This window comes from Nerophis ophidion, linkage group LG12, assembly GCF_033978795.1.
Source record: "Nerophis ophidion isolate RoL-2023_Sa linkage group LG12, RoL_Noph_v1.0, whole genome shotgun sequence".
In the NCBI taxonomy this organism is placed as follows: domain Eukaryota; kingdom Metazoa; phylum Chordata; class Actinopteri; order Syngnathiformes; family Syngnathidae; genus Nerophis; species Nerophis ophidion.
In genome coordinates, this window is record NC_084622.1 from 1,878,655 (window position 1) to 1,902,279 (window position 23,625).

Sequence of the window (23,625 nt, forward strand, 5' to 3'; positions counted from 1 at the left end):
TCAGGTGTAGCTCCACTCATGACGTTGTTTCCATGGTGACGCAGGTGAGCTATTGTATCCTACAGTGTGTAGTGAAGCATGTTTAGCTATTCCTCGTCCTGCAGGGATGATACTTGTGAGAAACTTACTTTGTCGCTATGGAGGCGAGGATTAGTGATTTAGAAGTAGCTGAAACACTGCCGATTGCGGCTGGACGTTAGCTAGCTAGCCATGTCTTAAAGCACCTCTTCCTGAGTGTGTTTCAGTGTTATAACTTCGCTTTTATCTTTAGTTTTTAAGCCAAAATGCGTCCGTTCTCCCTTTTCTGTCTACGCACTGTGTCTGCTTGTAAGTACTCTGTGATTGTGCGCTGCCAAACATGCTCCCCTGCTCGTAAAACCTGCAATGTCACAACGACGGCCCAATCATGCCCGTTAAAGAAAAAGGGGCACGGGGACCGGTACTTTTTAAGAGACCGTATAGTACCATATTCGGTACTATACGGTCTCTATAAAGCACCTCTTCCTGAGGGAGTTTCAGTGTTATAACTAAAGATAATGCTTTAAAATTTAATATCAGAAATTATGGGTATTGGTTTCAAAAAGTAAAATTTATGACTTTTTAAAACGCCACTGTGTACACGGACGTAGGGAGAAGTACAGAGCGCCAATAAACCTTAAAGGCACTGCCTTTGCGTGCCGACCCAGTCACATAATATCCACGGCTTTTCACACACACAAGTGAATGCAACGCATACTTGGTCAACAGCCATACAGGTCACACTGAGGGTGCCCATATAAACAACTTTAACACTGTTATATGCGCCACACTGTGAACCCACACCAAAAAAGAATGACAAACACATTTTGGGAGAACATCCGCACCGTAACACAACATAAACCCAACAGAACTAATACCCCGATCCCTTGCAGCACTAACTCTTCCTGGACGCTACAATATACAACCTACGCTATCCCTTAACCCTTCCCCCAACCTCAACCTCCTCATTCTCTCATGTCCCAAATTCCAAGCTGCTGTTTTGAGGCATGTTAAAAACAATAATGCACTTTAGGGATGCACCGATTAATCGGTAACCGAATATATTCGGCCGAATATGGCAAAAAAAGCCACATTCGGCCTTCGGTGGAATGAGCTAAAAACAAGGCCGAATAGTGGCGTGTGACGCAATTTTTTGACGCGGTGACGCAATCAACCAACGTGCGGTGACGTTGGGATATGTTGTGTACCTGTATAAGTGTATGAGGTTACAAGCACACACTTATTGAGATTTAGTGGGGCCTCTGTTTACATTATTAGCCTGTTGTGTAGGCTACCTGTATAAGTGTATGAGGTTACAAGCACACACTTAATGAGATTTACTTGAGCCTTCTGTTTACATTATTAGCATATCTACTGTGGCTAAGCAGACTTTTGCCAAAAGGACAATAATTCATTTGTTGTGGGTTTATCCACTTTAATGCACTTTATTTTTTTTTGGAATGCGTGTTTTGTTTGAAGGCCTAATATAAATGAAAAACGTTGTGCTTTTTTTGAAATTCAAAGGCTACTGGAATATTTAAAAAATGTCATTATTAAAAAAAAAATACTTTATTTGAAAAACATGTTTAAATATTTTTCTAGGGTATTTATGCAATATAAAAACATTTGTGAAAAACTGCATTCATTATTCGGTGTTCGGTATTCGGCCAAGCGTTTAAATTTTATTCGGCTTCGGCCACAAATTTTCATTTCGGTGCATCCCTAATGGACTTTGTGACTTCAATAATAAATATGGCAGTGCCATGTTGGCATTTTTTTCCGTAACTTGAGTTGATTTATTTTGGAAAACCTTGTTACATTGTTTAATGCATCCAGCAGGGCATCACAACAAAATTAGGCATTATAATGTGTTCATTCCACTAATGTATATATCGGTATTGGTTGATATTGGAATCGGTAATTAAGAGTTGGACAATATTAGAATATTGGCAAAAAAGAAATTATCGGACATCTGTACTTATTAGTCACTAAAACGGCAGCATCACTACGACAGGGTTTTAATTGCCTATATTAAAAGACTCCTGCCTCTTAAGAAGTTGCCCCAAAGTTAGCTGCAAAGAAAGGTGTGTTCCTATTGCTGAAGCTTTTGAAAAGTGCGAAACGTTTGCCAAAGACTGCTTGAGGGATTAAACAAACTGTGATTTCATTATGGATGTGATGGCGCTGGACGATAAAGATACTGGTTTTGTCAGGACATCACTTTTGTTTGTGTTTCTGACATCCAGGTGTGCACAAACTACAGTCATACCTACGTTTACAAATGTTAGTTATAGTGCAGCTGGGATCGGCTTCAGCCACCCCCACAAAAAGCAATAGAAAATAGATGGATGGGTTTTGAAAAGCAGGAAGTTATTAAAATCGGCTTAAAAAAACCCATGACAAACACATTTCGGGAGAACATCCGCACCGTAACACAACATACACATGACAGAACACATACCCGGACCTCCTTGCAGCACTAACTCTTCCGGGACGCTACAATATACACCCTTGCTACCCCCTAACCCCGCCCACCTCAACCTCCTCATGCTCTGTCAGGGAGAGCATGTCCCAAATTCCAAACTGCTGTTTTGAGGCATGTTAAAAACAATATTGCACTTTGTGACTTCAATAATAAATATGGCAGTGCCATGTTGGCATTTTTTTCCATAACTTGAGTTGATTTATTTTGGAAAACCTTGTTACATTGTTTAATGCATCCAGCGGGGCATCACAACAAAATTAGGCATAATAATGTGGTCATTCCACCACTGTATATATCGGTTGATATCGGTATCGGTAATTAAGAGTTGGACAATATCGGAATATCGTCAAAAAAGTCATTATTGGACATCTCTAGTTATAACTTCACCTTTGTATTTACTTTTTAAGCCAATATGCGCCCATTCTCCCTTTTCTGTCGACACACTGTGTCTGCTTGTAAGTACTCTGTGATAGTGTGCTGCCGAACATGCTCCTCTGCTCGGAAAACCAGCAATGTCTCGACATGAAGATGCACCGTCATGCCCGTTAAAAAAAAGGGGAAGGGGGCACAAACCGGTACCTTTTCAGAGGCGGTATAGTATCGAATATGAATAATTATTATTGTGGTACTATACAAGTAGTGGTATACCATTCAACACTATTGTGTATAGGGTTGTATGGTACATACAAAGGCCAGCCATGGTTGTGTCTTTAGATTTGGCGTTCATTGTGTGTTTAAAAAAACAACACAATGATTGTCATCTTCGCCAAGCACACTTACGACCTCCCGGCAACCTCCTCCGCAGGTCAAGGTGCAGCGGGATTTCATCTCTAATGGCTTGTGTGATAGCAGGAGGCAATCCGTCATGAGGACAGACTGTGGGCTGGATGTCCCTGTCACTAAGCTGTCTGTTTGTCAGGCGGCCAGCTCCATCACGCTGGCCAAAGCCGCCGCCGCCACAAATGCATACAAATATGCAAATTAACAAGAAAATAAACATCACCCTGCAAATGAGCCATCTATCAATGACCACTTTCTAAGCGGCTCAGCGTCGGCACGGCAACACCAATCAGCCACTCCGACATCGGGGGTGATGGAACGCCACCCCATCATCTCTCCTCCCCCTTCTGTATCATTGACACACTCCCTTTTATTGCTCGCTGTTTGCCACTTTTCATGCGCACTTTGTCCAAATTTCCTCTCCCGCTCTGCACTCATTGCTCATCTCTTTAATGTCACCACTTTGTTGGCTTTCCTGCACATCAATTTCCCTCCACTCGGCATTCGAGCCGCTCTGCAATCAAAAGGCTTCTGTTCGTCCCCATCACTGAAACTTTGAGGGAGACATTTACAATAACTACGCCGTCTGTCTTTGTTTTTATTTTCCGACCGGAAGCATTAGCCATCAGGGGAGAAACACAACCACATATTGACACTTCTATTTTCATCAAGGCTCCACTAACTAAAACAAAGCAATATGTCTATGTTCACACTGCAGTATTGTATGATGCCTGATTTGGATTTTGGATTCACATCAGAACTTCTTATGTAGTTGTTCAAAGTACAAGAAAAGTGTGACTTCTTTTCATGCCTAATGCAGTCCCTCCAGGATTTTGCAGGATTATATTTGTACTTGTCGTGACCACAAGTACTAGATTCCGTGGCGGCAGTTTAAAAAAAGTTGCTATGTTTTAAGACGAGGGTGCCCCATTCTTTTTCTGCAGACGAGCTACTTTTATATTGACCAAGTGGAGGGGCCCTACCTCAGTCATATATATAATTTATCCATCCATTTCTTCCGCTTATCCGAAGCCAAATCGCAGGGGCAGCAGCCTAAGCAGGGAAGCCCAGACTTCCCTCTCCCCAGCCACTTTGTCTAGCTCTTCCCGGGGGATCCTGAGGCGTTCCCAGGCCAGCCGGGAGACATAATCTTCCCAACGTGTCCTGGGTCTTCCCTGTGGCCTCCTGCCAATCGGACGTGTCCTAAACACCTCTCCAGGGAGGCGTTCAGGTGGCATCCTGACCAGATGCCCGAACCACCTCATCTGGCTCCTCTCCATGTGGAGGAGCAGCGGCTTTACTTTGAGTTCCTCCCGGATGACAGAGCTTCTCACCCTATGTCTAAGGGAGAGACCGCTTGTACCCGTGATCTTATCCTTTCAGTCATGGTCCAAAGCTCATAACCATAGGTGAGGATGGGAACGTAGATTGACCGGTAAATTGAGAGCTTTGCCTTCCGGCTTAGCTCCTTCTTCACCACAACGGATCGATACAGCGTCCGCATTACTGAAGACACCGCACAGATCCGCCTGTCCATCTCACCATCCACTCTTCCTTCGCTCGTGAACAAGACTCCGAGGTACTTGAACTCCTCCACTTGGGGCAGGGTCTCCTCTTTGTAGCATATTCAACTGAATATGGGTTGAAAAAGATTTGCAAATCCTTGTATTCCGTTTATATTTACATCTAACACAATTTCCCAACTCATATGTAAACGGGGTTTGTGGATGCTAAAATTTTTGCAGCCAATTTCTAAATGTGGCAAAACACTCCAGAAAGCGTTTTTGTATTTTATTTTTACTTTGAGTTCCTCCCGGATGGCAGAGCTTCTCACCCTATCTCTAAGGGAGAGACCCGCCACCCGACGGAGGAAACTCATTTGGGCCGCTTGTACCCGTGATCTTGTCCTTTCGGTCATGGTCCAAAGCTCATGACCATAGGTGAGGATGGGAACGTAGATGGACCGGTAAATTGAGAGCTTTGCCTTCCGTCTCAGCTCCTTGTTCACCACAACGGATCGATACAGCGTCCGCATTACTGAAGACGCCGCACCGATCCGCCTGTCGATCTCACCATCCACTCTTCCCTCACTCGTGAACAAGACTCTTAGGTACTTGAACTCCTCCACTTGGGGCAGGGTCTCCTCCCCAACCCGGAGATGGCACTCCACCCTTTTCCGGGTGAGAACCATGGACTCGGAGGTGCTGATTCTCATTTTGGTCGCTTTCCACTTTGGTGCGAACCGATCCAGTGAGAGCTGAAGATTCCGGCCAGATGAAGCCATCAGGACCACATCATCTGCAAAAAGCAGAGACCTAATCCTGCGGTCACCAAACCGGAACCCCTCAACGCCTTGACTGCGCCTAGAAATTCTGTCCATAAAAGTTATGAACAGAATCGGCCACAAAGGGCAGCCTTGGCAGAGTCCAACCCTCACTGGAAATGGGTCTAACTTACTGCCGGCAATGCGGACCAAGCTGTGACACTGATCATACAGGGAGTGGACCGCCACAATCAGACAGTCCCATACCCCATACTCTCTGAGCACTCCCCACAGGTCGTAAGCCTTCTCCGTGTCCATATAATTTATATTTACTTATGCATGAAAGATACATTTTTATTAACAAGTTAAAGATGTTTAATGATAATACAAGCATGTTTAACACATATAGATTCTCTTCTTTCATGAAGACATGAATGTAAGTTTGTGTATTACCTGATTCTGATGACTTGCATTGATTGATATCAGACAGTAGTGACAACGTCCACATTTTCAAAAGGAGGTGAAAAAAAGTTATCCTTTTTGAAATTGCTATTAAATGGAAATGGAGTAGGATTGAATAAGATCTGATTATTTCCATTACTTTTAGACATGTTTTAATGATAATAATAATTATGGATTAGATCAGTGGTTCTCAACCTTTTTTCAGTGATGTACCCCCTGTGAACATGTTTTTAATTCAAGTACCCCCTAATCAGAGCAAAGCATTTTTGATTGGAAAAAAAAGATAAAGAAGTAAAATACAGCACTATGTCATCAGATTCTGATTTATTAAATTGTACAACAGTGCAAAATATTGCTCATTTCTAGTGGTCTTTCTTCTACTATTTGGAAAAAAAAGGTATAAAAAAACTAAAAACTCGTTGAAAATTAAACAAGTGATTCAATTCTAAATGCAGATTTCTCCACATAGAAGTAATCATCAACTTAAAGTGCCCTCTTTGGGGATTGTAATAGAGATTCATCTGGATTCATCAACTTCCTTCTAAACATTTCTTCACAAAAAAATAAATCTTTAACATCAATATTTATGGAACATGTCCACAAAAAATCTAGCTGTCAACACTGAATATTGCATTGTTGCATTTCTTTTCACACTTTATGAACTTACATTCATATTTTGTTTAAGTATTATTCAATAAATATATTTATAAAGGATGTTTGAATTGTTGCTATTTTTAGAATACCTTCAAGTACCCCCATTTGAGAACCACTGCACTATGCCATAGCGCCTCCAAACAAGTTAATTAGCCCCAACAATGTTGTAATGAGAAACTGGAAATATGTGGTGTAACATATTGCAACTACTGTATACATGATCAAAATAAACTTTCACCCTAACTATATCAGATTCAGTTGCATTTAAAAAAAATAGGAATTCTACTGTATATACGTTACAGATCACAAATGTACAAAGTTTAAATCGGAAACGCTTGAAGAAATTGGAAATGTGACTGTGTCTCCAACAGAAAACTCCCAGTTTGAAGACTGTGTGAGTTCCTTTCAGTAAAACCAAAAGGTTGGAATGGAAACAAAGCGCTCTAAATGGAATAAAAGTCAAACGGGGGAAAACATGAGGCGCTTGAGTCTTGGCCAGAATTATGTTGCTTTTCACTTTGAACTCCAATTGGACAATAGAACAAAACTAACCTCTTGAAGCACTAACCCACTTTACACTGGCTTGCTGAGATGTCCTGAAAATTAACCTGAACACACATTTAAAGGTCTAATATTGAGATGTCCGATAATATCAGACCGCCGATATTATCGGCCGAAAAATGCTTTAAAATGTAATATCGGAAATTATCGGTATCTGTTTCAAAAAGTAAAATGTATGACTTTTTAAAACGTCGCTGTACGGAGCGGTAGATGGACTTAGGGAGAAGAACAGATCCCCATTTTTGCGAGAGACTCACAAATTTCAGTGCCCCTCCAGAAAATCTCCCGGGGCAACCATTCTCCCCGATTTCCACCCAGACAACATTATTAGGGGCGTGCCGGCCCAACCACATGATATCTTTCCACACACACAAGTGAATGCAAGGCATACTTGGTCAACAGCCATACAGGTCACACTGAGGATGGCCGTGTGAACAACTTTAACACTGTTACAAATATGTGCCACACTGTGAACCCACAGCAAACAAGAATGACAAACACATTTTGGGAGAACATCCGCATCGTAACACAACAAACACAATAGAACAAATACCCAGTACCTCTTGCAGCACTAACTTCCAGGACGCTACAATATACACCGCCCGCTACCCCCAACCACCTCCAACCCCGCCCACCTCAACCTCCTCATGTTCTCTGAGGGAGAGCATGTCCCAAAATCCAAGCTGCTGTTTTAAAGGCATGTTAAAACAAATAATGCACTTTGTGACTTCAATAATAAATATGGCATTTTTTTCCATAACTTGAGATGATTTATTTTGTAAAACCTTGTTACATTGTTTAATGCATCCAGCGGGGCATCACAACAAAATTAGGCAGAATGATGTGTTCATTCCAAGACTGTATATATCAATATCCGTCGATATCGGAATCGGTAATTAAGAGTTAGACAATATCGGAATATCGGCTAAAAAGCTATTATCGGACATCTCTAGTGTCGTATTATGCACAGTTGACTTTTCAACAATGTTATAACATGCATGTCCATGGAGCCTGTTTATGACCGACAAAAATGAGAAAAATCTGCAAACTTCCACACTTGTTTGCTCCATTTTGACAGAACAGTTTCTCAACCTGATGTTCTTAAAGTTGTAGGTTTTGGTAGCCCGACCCCCAGCATGGTATACTGTCAACTAGCAGCTCGTGGGCCAAATCCGGCCCAGGAATGACACCATACCGCCCCCTGAGTTCAGTTAAAAACTTGAGACAAACATTTCTGCAGCAAATTCCTAAAAACACTTGAGTGCTGTTGTTGTATGGAGGAACTTGGACCACTTTAAACTCATTGGCAGATCTTTGCATTGACATTTTCACCGTGCTGGCAAACATAACACTGGACTCCTAACTAGGGTTGTACAGTATACCGGTACTAGTATAGTACCGCCATACTAATGAATCATATTCGGTACTATACCGTCTCTAAAAAGTACCGGTCCCCTGTTCTTTGACGGGTATTACGGCGCGACGTCGTCACGTTGTGACATTGCAGGTTTTACGAGCATAGGAGCATGTTTGGCAGCGCACAATCACAGAGTACTTACAAGCAGACACAGTTAGTAGACAGAAAAGAGAAAACAGACGCATTTTGGCTTAAAAACTAAAGATAAAAGTGAAGTTATAACACTGAAACACACTCAGGAAGATGTGCTTTAAGACATGGCTAGCTAGCTAACGTCCAGTCGCAATCGGCAGTGTTTCAGCTACTTCTAAATCACTAATCCTCGCCTCCATGGCGACAAAGTAAGTTTCTTACAAGTATCATCCCTGCAGGACGAGGAATAGCTACACAACGTAGGATACAAAAGCTCACCGGCGTCACAATGTAAACAAACGCAATGGGTGGATCTATACCTGACATTTACTGTAATGATACCAAGTACAATAGCGTATCTCGTCAATACTTCTATGATTACATTGATATTTCTTTAGCATCACAAGATCTTTATTTTATTTTTTTAATTCATATTATGTTTATAAACTCAATAAATAAGTCCCTGGACACATGAGGACTTAAATTATGACCATTGTATGATCCTGTAACTACTTGGTATCGGATTGATACCCGTATTTGGGGTCTCATCCAAAACTAATGTAAAGTATCCAAACAACAGAAGAATAAGAGATTATTACATTTTAACAGAAGTGTAATTAGAACATGTTGAAAAAGAAAATAAGCATGAATTAACAGTAAATGAACAAGTAGATTATTAATTCATTTTCTACAACTTGTCTCTCATAAATTTGACAAAATAACAGGTGTATAAATGACACAATATGTTACTGCATATGTCAGGAACTTAACTTTTTTACTTACTACTAAAAGACAAGTTGTCTCACATGTTCACTATTTTATTTAAGGACAAAATTGCAATAATAAACATATGTTTGTTGTACTCCAAAATAAAGCAAATAAAGCCATTTTTTGTTGTCCCCTTTATTTTAAAAAGTATAGAAAAGTACCAAAATATTGGTATCGGGACAACCCTACATCGAACTACACTAGCTTCTATGTCTACCTCCGAGTTCTGTTCTGCTAACTTATACCTAAGTCACTCACACTGTGCATGAACACAAAAGGATATTTAGGAGAGTTAATACAAGAATGAAGTGAAACGGTCATGACGTGGAGTCGAATCTGCGTTTCATCGGCGGCTGGAACTGCGGCCGCCTCTGCTGACAGCGCGCTCAGACACGTCCCCGCTCGTGCTGAGCGCAGCACACGCACGCAGCAACTAGCCTGCACTCAATCAATAATCAACACACCTGGACTTGACGAAAAGGAGCAGCATAAAGACCAGCAGACCCGAGGAACCTCTGCCAGAACGTCGCTAACCTTCCCGTGAGCATCACGTCTGGCATTCCCTTCCCCCTGATTTCCTCGCCTTTGCTTTGCTGTTTCTCTCCGTGAATCCCTGGTTCATGTCCCTTTGTGTATTCACAGTGACTCCCCTGCCTCCCGTGATCGAGCCTTGTTCTTCGACATCCAACCGGATTCCTGACTGCCCTCCTCGATCCACGACCTCCCTGCTCGGACCCAGACCACGATGCCTGGCTCCTCCCCACGACCCCTTGCCTGTCCACCAACTGCCTCTTCGTCTTGCCCCTCGTGATTTGAGGAAAGATTACAACCAACACTCACGGACAACAACCTTTGGTAACATTTGCAATAATTTATATTACACATAGTCACACTCATTCACTTGGAGTAGCATACACATGTCACGTATTCATCAAAGGTTAAAAAAAAACCTTGAAAAAAATCACAGTTCTGTCCTGGTTGTCGCCTCCTTCCCTTCTCTGAACATAACAGAAACGATAGTAGTGCAACAGAACTTCTTCTTTAAACTCTGTGGTTGTCTTCACACTAGATGGGGTGATGGGCTCATATGGATGAGGAGGCAGAAGACTTTGGTCTACTGGCCAAAGCACTACACCTAGTTTCTATCTCAAGTCTCAATGGTAAAACCACTATGCTGCTGTGTTATCACTGTTGATGTCATAGGAGCACATTCTTTCACATGTTCAAGGATACAATCTTTATCCTTGACGGCGTTCTAGACTATCCAACAAGTTTAGACCAAGCAGGCAGACAATGTTGGTTGGCCTTCCCCTCCAAAGTTTTTTTGTATCTAATTTTGCTTCACACTTTCTTTTTCTTATGCGCACTATGATGAAAGTTTGATTTATGCAACATTTCTGCAGCAAATTCCTAAAAACACTTGAGTGCTGTTGTTGTATGGAGGAACTTGGACCATTTTAAACTCATTGGCAGATCTTTGCATTGACATTTTCACCGTGCTGGCAAACATAACACTGGACTCCTAACTAGGGTTGTACAGTATACCGGTACTAGTATAGTACCGCCATACTAATGAATCATATTCGGTACTATACCGTCTCTAAAAAGTACCGGTCCCCTTTTCTTTAACGGGCATTACGGCACGACGTCGTCAAGTTGTGACATTGCAGGTTTTGCGAGCAGGGGAGCATGTTTGGCAGCGCACAATCACAGAGTACTTACAAGCAGACACAGTGTGTAGACAGAAAAGGGAGAACGGACGCATTTTGGCTTAATAACTAAAGATAAAAGTGAAGTTATAACACTGAAACACACTCAGGAAGATGTGCTTTAAGACATGGCTAGCTAGCTAACGTCCAGCCGCAATCGGCAGTGTTTTAGCTACTTCTAAATCACTAATCCTCGCCTCCATAGCGACAAAGTAAGTTTCTTACAAGTATCATCCTTCTCTTCCATGCTTTATGCATGGAAGACAAAAGTCCCTGGGACCCCATTCTGAAAATTCCTAGCACCAACACCGATGGGAGTATTGGTGTGTAAAAAAACCAGTTATAATACTAATCAAATATCACGCCGGGGGCCATAGATCATTCCTTGACTTTAACACATAGGCCCTAAAACCTCACACTTTTTATCCAAATGCAGTATGAAGCTGCTTGTTATTCAATTAAATGTTCAAGTGTACCCTTCCTTCTGTGGCATCCATTGATGTGTTTGTCTCCACTGGTTCATGTACCAACCCCAGAAAAAACACACGCGAGGCCTGCAAAAGAAAAGCCAATTTACTAACTTCGACGCTGGTTTTGAGTTGCAGAGTCTGAGAGACATTAGACTGGGAGGAATGATGTATTTTGGGCCCACCTGACCACATCCATCCATCCATTTTCTACCGCTTATTCCCTTTCGGGGTCACGGGGGGCGCTGGCGCCTATCTCAGCTACAATCGGGCGGAAGGCAGGGTACACCCTGGACAAGTCGCCACCTCATCGCAGGGCCAACACAGATAGACAGACAACATTCACACTCACATTCACACACTAGGGCCAATTTAGTGTTGCCAATCAACCTATCCCCAGGTGCATGTCTTTGGAGGTGGGAGGAAGCCGGAGTACCCGGAGGGAACCCACGCATTCACGGGGAGAACATGCAAACTCCACACAGAAAGATTCCGAGCCTGGATTTGAACCCAGGTCTGCAGGAACTTCTTATTGTGAGGCAGACGCACTAACCCCTCTGCCACCGTGAAGCCCCACCTGACCACAATAAGTATTAAATTGTGTAACGTCCACCCAAACTTGCATGCATGGCTTGTCATGCGTCCTCCACTCACTGACCACAACATTACACACACTTCTGCAATTAAATAAAAAATACAAATACAATGATGTACAGTCCAGTTTTGACTGACAAGGTCAGAGATATAGTAATGTGACGATACATGTTTACAATCGCGGTGGTGATTTGCAGTCGTATAAAACCGCACTGCATCATACTGAGAGACGTGTGTAATACATTTCTGTTTATATCACACAACATCCGTTCCTTCAACATGATTGTGCATTACTGTTTATACATTATGTATGATGGTGATTATAAATATCCAACATGCGCCACACATCAGTCACAAACAAAGGTTGCATAAAGAAATACATTAAAACACCTCTTCTCTTAAACGAGGGATGCGGCCAACAATTAGTATCGGTCGGTTTTTATGAAAAAGTGAGATCAGCCAAAGGCAGATTAAGTTGTAACAAACGCACCCAAGTTCTGTGGGTGTCGCTGCCACGATGCAAATTAAGGAGTCACGGGTGGAAGCTGATATTCAGCTAGGAACGACTAAAACAATATATAAACAAAAGACATATATAACGATTAGCCACTAAACAATCAGGTTTATATTTAATATGCCACAAATGAATCCCGTATAACAGGGGCCGGGAACCTTTTTGGCTGAGAGAGCCAAGAAGCCAAATATTTAAAAAGGTATTCACGTAAGAGCCATATAATATTTTTTTAACGCTGAACACAACTAAATGCGTGCATTTTTAAGTAAGACCAACTTTTCTAGAGTGTAATAGGTCTCTTATTCTTGGTAATAACATTGTTAATCTGAAGCTAACTGTGGAGGGGGCGTGGCCTGCGGGACTGCAGCGAAGCAGGGGGTTGCCAGGATCGGCCTCGAAATCAGCGATAGGTGCGTAGATGGCCCACCTGGGCCTTGTTATCTAATCACCTGTTGCTCTGTTATGAGCAGCAGCCAGGAGGAGAGACAGGGTTGGGGCTGGAGCCAAAGCACGAGCGAGGACGAAAGACAAAAAGACAATTACTGGAAAGCAACTGGGAGACTTTTTGAAAAATAAAACAATGTTTTAACCCTGAGACACGCTCTCATGTTGGTGCTTGGTGGTCTGAAGAACCCCCAGGAGGGCAAGCCCCACACTAACCAATAATAAATAAATAACTTCTTACCATTAACGCAACTTCTTGAACAGGTGCGGTAGAAAACCGATGGATGGATTTAAAATGCATGAGAATGTTTATATTTTGAACGTTGTTTTTAACACAAGTGGAATTATTCATTACTTATCGTGTTAAGCAATGTCAGCACAGATTTATCCGAGAGTCAGATGCAGTCATCCAAAGATCCACATCTGGCTCGCGAGCCATAGGTTCCCTCCCCCTGGCATATAACACCTCCCCCTTCCCGTCCATATAACCGGCGAATACAACTCATTGGAGGAAACTCATTTCGGCAAACTCTTTCGGTCATGACCCAAAGCTCATGACCATAGGTGAGGATGGGAACGTAGATTGACCGGTAAATTGAGAGCTTTGCCTTCCGGCTCAGCTCCTTCTTCACCACAACGGATCGATACAGCGTCCGCATTACTGAAGACGCCGCACCGATCCGCCTGTCGATCTCACGATCCACTCTTCCCCCACTCGTGAACAAGACTCCGAGGTACTTGAACTCCTCCACTTGGGGCAGGGTCTCCTCTTTGTAGCATATTCAACTGAATATGGGTTGAAAAGGATTTGCAAATCCATCCATCCATCCATTTTCTACTGCTTATTCCCTTTTGGGGGTCGCGGGGGGCGCTGGCGCCTATCTCAGCTACAATCGGGCGGAAGTCGGGGTACACCCTGGACAAGTCGCCACCTCATCACAGGGCCAACACAGATAGACAGACAACATTCACACTCACATTCACACACTAGGGACCATTTAGTGTTGCCAATCAACCTATCCCCAGGTGCATGTCTTTGGAAGTGGGAGGAAGCCGGAGTACCCGGAGGGAACCCACGCATTCACGGGGAGAACATGCAAACTCCACACAGAAAGATCCCGAGCCTGGATTTGAACCCAGGACTGCAGGAACTCCGTATTGTGAGGCAGACGCACTAACCCCTCTGCCACCGTGAAGCCCGATTTGCAAATAATTTCATTCCATTTATATTTACATCTAACACAATTGCCCAACTCATATGGAAACGGGATTTGTGGATGCTAAAAATTTTGCAGCCAATTTCTAAATGTGGCAAAACACTCCAGAAAACGTCTTTGTATTTTATTTTTTAGAGTTGGTACATACAGATAATCTATGAAAATATTGCATCATTATGCCTTGTTTGTAGGTTTATTTGAGCTCATTTAATTTCCTTTACTTATGTCCTGTGTGAATATAATTTATATTTGCATGTCTCGTGACATATTATTGTACATAATATTGGCTGCATTTCTCATAGTTGTTTGTGTGCCAATGTTGTTGCAGAACACCACAATCATTACCCAGCTTGCAAAAATGTTAATAAATCCATTAGAAGAAGACAGCATGAAGTTTCCTTTAACTTGGACACACACATCTAGACCTTCGGCCATTCTGAGCCAGTAATTTCCAGAAGGTATCTCTTCCTTTGAGAGGCCTTGATTTTATTAACAATTTCCAATGTCGCAAAAATGTGTAGAATAAAAATTAAAATACAACATTTCTGTCAACGAAGGTTTGCGTCAGCCTTAGATAATAGTTTGCTGCTACCTCACCAACCTGCTTCACCGCCATAACCCTTCACGCAGCCTCCACTCTTCTGATGCCAACCTCCTCTCCCCACCACTCAGAACCAAGCTCAGGACCTGGGTCGATAGAACATTCTCCATCGCTGCTCCCACCCTCTGGAACCCTCTCCCTAAACCCATCCGTGACTGCTCAGACCTTCAAAAGCCTTCACAAAACACACCTCTTCAGATCTGCTTTTAACCAGTGATTAGTGTTCTGTTTCTTGTAATGTCCTGTTTTGTAAATGTCCGGTATTAGGTTTTTACAATGTACTGTATTTTATATTATTACTTTCAACTGCTTTGGGACCATTGCAAAATGATGTGCGTCCCAAAGTCAGCAGCCTTGGCGTCACTATAGACAGCAATTTTAAACTAGACAAACAACTCCAATGGCGTTTTAAAATCGTGTTTTTATCACCTTCGTCTTTTAGTAAAGGTTAAACCGTTTTTATCTTTTAACCTTTTTGAACAAGTCGTACATGCTTTTATTTCAAGTGGCCTGGACTACTGCAATGCACTTTATGCTGGCATTAGGCAAAAAGCTCTCTCCCGGTTGCAGTTAGTCCAGAACGCGGCAGCAGGACTTTTAACAGGGGCCAGGACACGCCAGCATAGAACCCCAATTCTTCAGAGTTTGCACTGGCTCCCTGTTCATTTTAGAATTGATTTTAAAACATTGCTGTTTGTTTTTAAATCTTTACATGGACTGGCACCTCAATATATCTCGGACCTTATCCAAATTTACATCCCTGCGCGCGCTCTGAGGTCCGAGAGCCAGTTCCAGCTCGTGGTGCCCAAGACCAGACTTAAGACCAGGGGAGACAGGGCCTTCTCTGTGGTCGGCCCTAAGCTCTGGAACACTCTGCCGCTCCATGTTCAAACTGCTTCCACAGTGGAGTGTTTTAAGTCTCGTCTTAAGACCCACTTTTATTCTTTGGCTTTTAACACTACGTGAGTTGTGTGGTCCTCCTCTGTGTTTTCTATTTTACTGTTTTAATTGAGTTTACCCTTTAAAATAGTTTTTAATTTTTTTTGTTTTTATATTGTTTTTATTGGTTTTATTTTTATTTATTTTTTGTTTTTATTCAGTCATTGGTGGAGCATAATATATATATATTTTTATTTTTTATTTTTTTTACAATTGTTTTTAACATGGCTGTGCAGCACTTTGGAAACGTTATTGTTGTTTAAATGTGCTATATAAATAAAGTGGATTGGGTTGGGTTGGATTGCTTTATATTTTAATTTATCCCGTAAAGAGTCTTTGAGTACTCTGAAAAGTACCATACCAAATAAAATGTATTATTATTCTTATTATTAATATAACTAATGTAGAAATGTACATCGTGTGTTGCCTTCATTACAACATTGATATGAGGTTTTTAATTTTTATTTTTGTATTTTTGGTCCAATATGGCTCTTTCAATGTTTTGATTTGCCGACCCCTGATTTAGGCCATAAAATTTAATACGGGAAATAATGTTTCACTGTTCATGTTCATATTCATGTAGTGATGCATCTGTCAGCCACATGCTTGTCAAACATCTGCACACAGCTGGAGTGCGGGCATGTCTGTCTTTATTGAAGTGTGTGTGTGTGTGTGTGTGTGTGTCCCTTGCATGGCTCCATTAAGGGGGATTAGAGCCACACCCCTTCTCAGACGCTAAACATTAGGGTTGGAAAAGTCCCTCGTTGCGTTGCGTGACCTTCTCGGCCCCCTCAGATCACTTAATACTTGTCACAACAACAATGCGAATCATGACAGTCCTGCTCCATATCTTGCTCTTCAAAGCATTCATCTCTGGCTCTCTTACACTCACAACCACGTCAGCAGTTTTCTTTGAGCAAACTTTCTCTTTATGTAAGCTTTTTTATTTTATTTTTTTAAAGATTAGACACCCCGCCAAATTGTACCGGGTTGAACTCTCTTCCACCTAATGAAATAGATTATAAATATTTTAATAGGCTTTTAGGGAACTCAGATGTATCACTGCACTTGTTTGAATGCATTACCAGTGAAACCAAGAGTAAACAGTGTAAAAGTTATTGTCTGGATTGTAATTCCTCTTCAAGGCCTTTTTGATGGTTGCTTTTAGGGATAGAATGGTTTAAGAAAAAAGTGTGTTGTTCGGATAATGTTTTTTTTTTGTTTGTTTACTAGCATGTGAGTGTAGTCCTGATCATATGCACGAAAAATTAAGGACAAATTGTTTTTTTGTCCTGTCCAGCTTCTCAGGTAAATCATATTGTTGATGTAGATCAGGCCTGGGCAATTATTTTGACTTTGGGGCCACATTTAGACAAAAAAAAAATGTGTCTGGGGGCCAATATATCTATTTTTATGAACACCAATACAAAGCTTCACAATAATGTCTGATTGAATGCTGAAAACGTTATGGCAGACCGCCTTAAAAAACATAATGGAATTATGAGCGTCACACCCCCTTTCGATCGACATATTTTACAATCAAGTGAAACGCAACAAAAATGCAACAAACAGTGAAATATGAACGCAAAGGGTAGAACATAAACCCACCTACAATATGATATCACCAAGCTTTAGAACTTTGTTGTGAAAAGCTCCTTCCGCGTCTGTGGAAACGCTTCCCACCCAAACTGCTTGGTGCCTCGTCTGAGCTGCTGTGACGTAGATGACCATAGTAACTAATTAGATGACCATAGTAACTAATTAGATGACCATAGTAACTAATTAGATGACCATAGTAACTAATTAGATGACCATAGTAACTAATTAGATGACCATAGTAACTAATTAGATGACCATAGTAACTAATTAGATGACCATAGTAACTAATTAGCTGACCATAGTAACTATTTAGATGACCATAGTAACTGGTATATCATTACCTCCCTGATTGGCACTCAGGATCAAGGGTTGGAATTGGAGGTTAAATCAACAAAAATGATTCCCGGTCGTGGCCACCGCTGCTGCTCACTGCTCCCCTCACCTCCCAGGGGGTGATCAAGGGTGATGGGTCAAATGCAAAGAATAATTTTGCCACACCTAGTGTGTGTGTGTGACTATCATGGGTACTTTAACTTTTACAGTACAAACCAATATTTCAAACAATAATAACAAAGCCATTGAAACACATACATTACAAAGACAAACACTAACAAAGAAGCACAAGAAAAAGGGAAAAAAAAACATAAATCATGCAAAATGGTGTTTTTTCTAAAAATGTGTCTTTTTTGTTTAGTTATTTTTAAAGAAAATCCCTTTTTTTTTTAAAAGCAAAATAATTTGGTGAAAAGATTTCAGTGTGTGTATAAGTTCTTTGTGAACGTGTTCAACAAGCTCACCGACTGGTGCATTTTGTACAGTTATTCACGGTGGAAGAGGGGTTAGTGCGTCTGCCTCACAATACGAAGTTCCCGCAGTCCTGGGTTCAAATCCAGGCTCGGGATCTTTCTGTGTGGAGTTTGCATGTTCTCCCCGTGAATGCGTGGGTTCCCTCCGGGTACTCCGGTTTCCTCCCACATCCAAAGACATGCACCTGGGGATAGGTTGATTGGCAACGCTAAATTGGCCCTAGTGTGTGAATGTGAGTGTTAATGTTGTCTGTCTATCTGTGTTGGCCCTGCGATGAGGTGGCGACTTGTCCAGGGTGTACCCTGCCTTCCGCCCGATTGTAGCTGAGATAGGCGCCAGCGCCCCCCGCGACCCCGAAAGGGAATAAGCGGTAGAAAATGGATGGATGGATGGATGGATGGATGGATAGAATAAAAATAAACATAAATGGAACATCTTTTTTGACAATATACTGCAGTTATATATAAAATGAGCAATTATGTGTATATTCTCTTTAAATCAACGTTTAGGAGTTATCTGCAAGCTATCCCAAGAATCTCAACAGCACAGAACTTTACTTAAACATTAATAACGTTAAGTATCGAGCTTAGGCTGGGCAGCTCTGTAACTTTATATGACATAATTGAGTTAAACATGGTAATGGTGGATTATTGAAATATATTGTTTTGGGGTGTTAAAAAGAACAACACTGTACACGAAACTGAACCGAAAATTGTGACCACAAACTGGTGACATTGAACTGTGGATTCTGTGAACCAGTCCCCCACTAGTTTATAGACAGAGCCTCATCCCAGTTTGAGCATCCTTTTTCTCTTTATGCGGAAATATTTCATACGGGCTATTCAATGTGTACATTACTTAAAGGGTAACCTACAATTATAATCCATCCATTTTCTACCGCTTATTCCCTTTTGGGGTGGCGGGGGGCGCTGGCGCCTATCTCAGCTACAATCGGGCGGAAGGCGAGGTACACCCTGGACAAGTCGCTACCTCATCACAGGGCCAACACAGATAAACAGACAACATTCACACACTAGGGACCATTTAGTGTTGCCAATCAACCTATCCCCAGGTGCATGTCTTTGGAGGTGGGAGGGGCCTATCCCAGGTGCATGTCTTTGGAGGTGGGAGGGGCATATCCCCAGGTGCATGTCTTTGGAAGTGGGAGGAAGCCGGAGTACCCGGAGGGAACCCACGCATTCACGGGGAGAACATGCAAACTCCAAACAGAAAGATCCCTAGTCTGGATTTGAACCCAGGACTGCAGGAACTTTGTATTGTGAGGTATACGCACTAACCCCTCTGCCACCGTGAAGCCAAAAAAAAAACAATTAAATTAATCAATTATAATCATCTACATTTAAAACAATTACTTGTGGTCTAGATCAGTGGTCCCCAACCACCGGGCCGCAGAACATTTTTTTATTATTATTATTTTTTATTTATTTAAATTTTTTATATTTTTTTTTATATATTTTTTATTAAATCAACAAAAACACAAGATATACTTACATTCAGTGCACCAACCCAAAAAAACTCCCTTTTTCACGACAAAGAAAAAAAAAAAAAAAAAAAAGAAAAAAAGAAAAAAAATTAACCCGAAAAAACTTCTTGAACATACATTCACCCAGTCACAACATGACATAATCCTGCTCACCCACAGATAAATACAGAACTGCAAAAAAAAAGCTGCTTTTAGCAGCATTTTCACTGCAAAATGCACTGCTTTAAACGGTCTTTTATTGTTTATTTACGAGGTAGAATGCATGAAAAAAATTAATCCGTCATGTCTTTTATAATGACTGATGTAGATAGACTAGGGCTAAACGATATCAATATACGCCATGTATCGCGGGTTTGTCCCTGTGCAATATAGAAAATGACTATATCGAGATATTTGAATATACGTTCTCACGTTGTTGTTTTTAGCTGCGGGCATTAAACTGCATGTGTCTCACTCTTTCTTGTCTCTCCTTCTCACAGAGAGATAAAACAAGCACACCTTCTTAGTGAAGTGAATTATATTTATATAGCACTTTTTCTCTAGTGACTCAAAGCGCTTTACATAGTGAAACCCAATATCTAATTTTTACATTTAAACCATTGTGGGTGGCACTGGGAGCAGGTGGGTAAAGTGTCTTGCCCAAGGACACAACGACAGTGACTAGGATGGCGGAAGCGGGGATCGAACCTGCAACCATTAACTTGCTGGCACGGCCGCTCTACCAACCAAGCCATACCGCCCTTACATAGGTTACATACTGTTGGATCATACGGCCTCGCTGAGCAGAGAGGTAGCAGCATGGCTAACATTAGCTGTGATGCTAGTGGAGTGGTAATACGAGAGAAAGAAGGTGTGAATCTGGTAACAAATGAAGGAAGAATTCATTCCAAAGAAAAACAGCAGGGGGTCCATCGTCTGGCGGTGGTTCAGCTTTGAGTGGGAATATGTCGAATAGACAACTTTAATTTGTCAAGTGTGGGGCACAAGCGTTGCTACCAGAAGTAACATTACTGCTAATATGTAGCATCATTTGAAAAGTCACCAGCTAATAACTGTATAATACATACAGTTTTGGTCAATTGACTTAGTTGTGATTTCTTCTCTGCATGAAAGTTTAAAAGTAGCATATATTAATGCAGTATGTAGACACATAGAATCATCATACTGCTGTGATTATATGCATCAAGTGTTCATTCAAGGCTAAGGAAAAATATGGAGATATATATGCTGTATCGCGACATGGGCTAAAAATAGAGATATTAAAAAAAGGCAATATTGCCCAGCTCTAAGATAGATAGTACTTTATTGATTCCTTCAGGAAAATTAAAAGTGTGATAGGGAAAATTCCAAAAAAAAGTGCAATTCCCCTTTAAGGTGTAAGTGAGGCAGATATACTAATGTACACATTGACCTCAATGACTGAGCATTTGTCTGATTTACTTTCATGTATTTGTTTTTTCCTTGCCCAAGTGTTTTCTCCAAAATCCGGTTTCATTTTTTACTCAGACAGAAACCTTTTTTCACTCAAAGATGACATTAAAATCGTCTGGTTATAGTCATATTATTTCCACTCTTCATCCATCATGGCCTGTCAAAACAGGAGTGGGGAAGTGGTCTTAAACTTATTCTGGGAAAGGATGTGGATCACTGAGCTGGGCCGTGAACACCATGGAACTTCATCAGTCCCAACACAATGGTGCAATCCAGAGGGGAGGGTCTGGGTTCAAGTTGAGCATGCAATGCAATGCTTCTGTTGGCTCTGGGATCAATGCTGAGGGTCACGTCCGGTGAAGACTTACCAAAGCCAAAGGCAACTGGCGCAGGAATGGGAGCCGACTGGACGGGTGTGGAGGTGTAGAGGCCGGTCACCAACAGACCATCAAAGGAGACGCTGGTAGAGATGGTTACTAAGGAGAGAAGAACATTGTTATATTGTTTATTTTAGCAGATACAAACACAGTTAAATAATAAATTGATGAGGCATTGCAAGCCTTATTTGTTAGATCATTTCATGTGTGAGCTGCTAGTGTGGAGGTGTTTGTTGATATCCTGCTGCTATTAAGCACACATTTTAAAAATGGAAAATACAGCCAACATGACCATTAACTGTGAACAAATACCCTTCAAGTGGTGGGAGACTAGGCAGCATGACAGGTGTGAAAGTGCCTAAACACACTTGTGCTCAATTGTACTGAAGCTGTTTAGTTTGGTTTTCAGTTAGTTCAGGTACCATAAGGAAAGAGCCAGACAAGGGATATTCAATTAAATTGTTTCAGGGGCCACATTTCCAGAAAGCTAAGGACTGGGAGCAGACTTCAGAGAACCATCACACTCCACAGTGCACATTCCATAGATTGGTCTATTTATTTTGTCAGGGTCACTTCTCCAAAAAAGTTAGTCCAAGATCATCTCTAACAGGGGTGTCAAATTCAAATAGAGTGGGCCAAAATTTTAAAACTGAACAAAGCCGCGGGCCAAGGTTGAACAAATGAACCTTTTAATAGGGACCCAAACAAGTTTTGCATTGAGTATTGAACAAGTAAGGTTTATATAACTTTATAGAGACATGCAAAATCCAGTTTCAAATACTAATAATACAAAAATATCAAAGGCCTATCAAATAAAATTTAAATAAAAATGTAATGCCTCTTTTCTATTTGCAGCCTTCTGAGGTAAATATTAAAATAACATTTTCCCACCGGCTAATAATGAATTTGAAAATAAAATAACGAATGACTCAAACATTCAAACCTTGAAGTAGTAAAAGAAAGTGCATGTAATAAAACGTTAATTATTGCTCAGTTTGCAGGATGTTTCCCGAAAGAGTTAGTGCTGCAAGGGCTTTGTTGTGTTTATGTTGTGTTACGGTGCAGATGTTCTCCCAAAATGTGTTTGTCATTCTTGTTTGGTGTGGGTTCACAGTGTGGCGCATATTTGTAACAGTGTTGTTTATACGGCCACCCTCAGTGTGACCTGTATGGCTGTTGACCAAGTATGCATGCATTGCATTCACTTGTGTGTGTGTGTAAAAGCCGCAAATATTATGCGACGGGGCCGGCACTCTGAGAGTATGGAGGAAAAGCATACGTGACCACAGGTTGTAGGGAACGTTAAAGGTAGTGCCTGAAAGGCACGCCCCCAATATTGTTGTCCGGGTGGAAATCGGTAGAAATTCGGGAGAATGGTTGCTAAATGTACATGAAAATAAATAAAGTGATATTTCCAATATTAGATGGATAGTAGGAGTGTGGGAAAAACTTGATTAAAATAAGAATTGCGATTCTCACGTTGTGCGATTAAGAATCGATTCCCATTTTTTTTTTGAATCAATTTTTTTTTTTTTTTTTTAACCAATCCAACAAAACAATACGCAGCAATACCATAACAATGCAATCCAATTCCAAAAGCAAACCTGAGCCAGCAACACTCAGAACTGCAATAAACAGAGCAATTGAGAGGAGACACAAACACCACACAGAACAAACCAAAAGTAATGAAACAAAAATGAATATTATCAACAACAGTATCAATATTAGTTATAATTTCAGCATAGCAGTGATTAAAAATCCCTCATTGACATTATCATTAGACATTTATAAAAATAATAAAAAAGAACAATAGTGTCACAGTGGCTTACACTTGCATGGCATCTCATAAGCTTGACAACACACTGTGTCCAATGTTTTCACA

At 41.3% G+C, this 23,625-nt stretch overlaps 1 protein-coding gene across 1 annotated transcript in view; it reads right to left on the bottom strand.

Annotated features, from left to right (window-relative positions):
• Positions 1–23,625, bottom strand: part of LOC133562879 (reelin-like) — a 304,500-nt gene that overhangs the window by 233,403 nt on the left and 47,472 nt on the right. Inside the window, 1 exon segment of the mRNA XM_061916689.1 lies at positions 21,735–21,842. Coding sequence (XP_061772673.1) covers positions 21,735–21,842 — 108 coding nt within the window.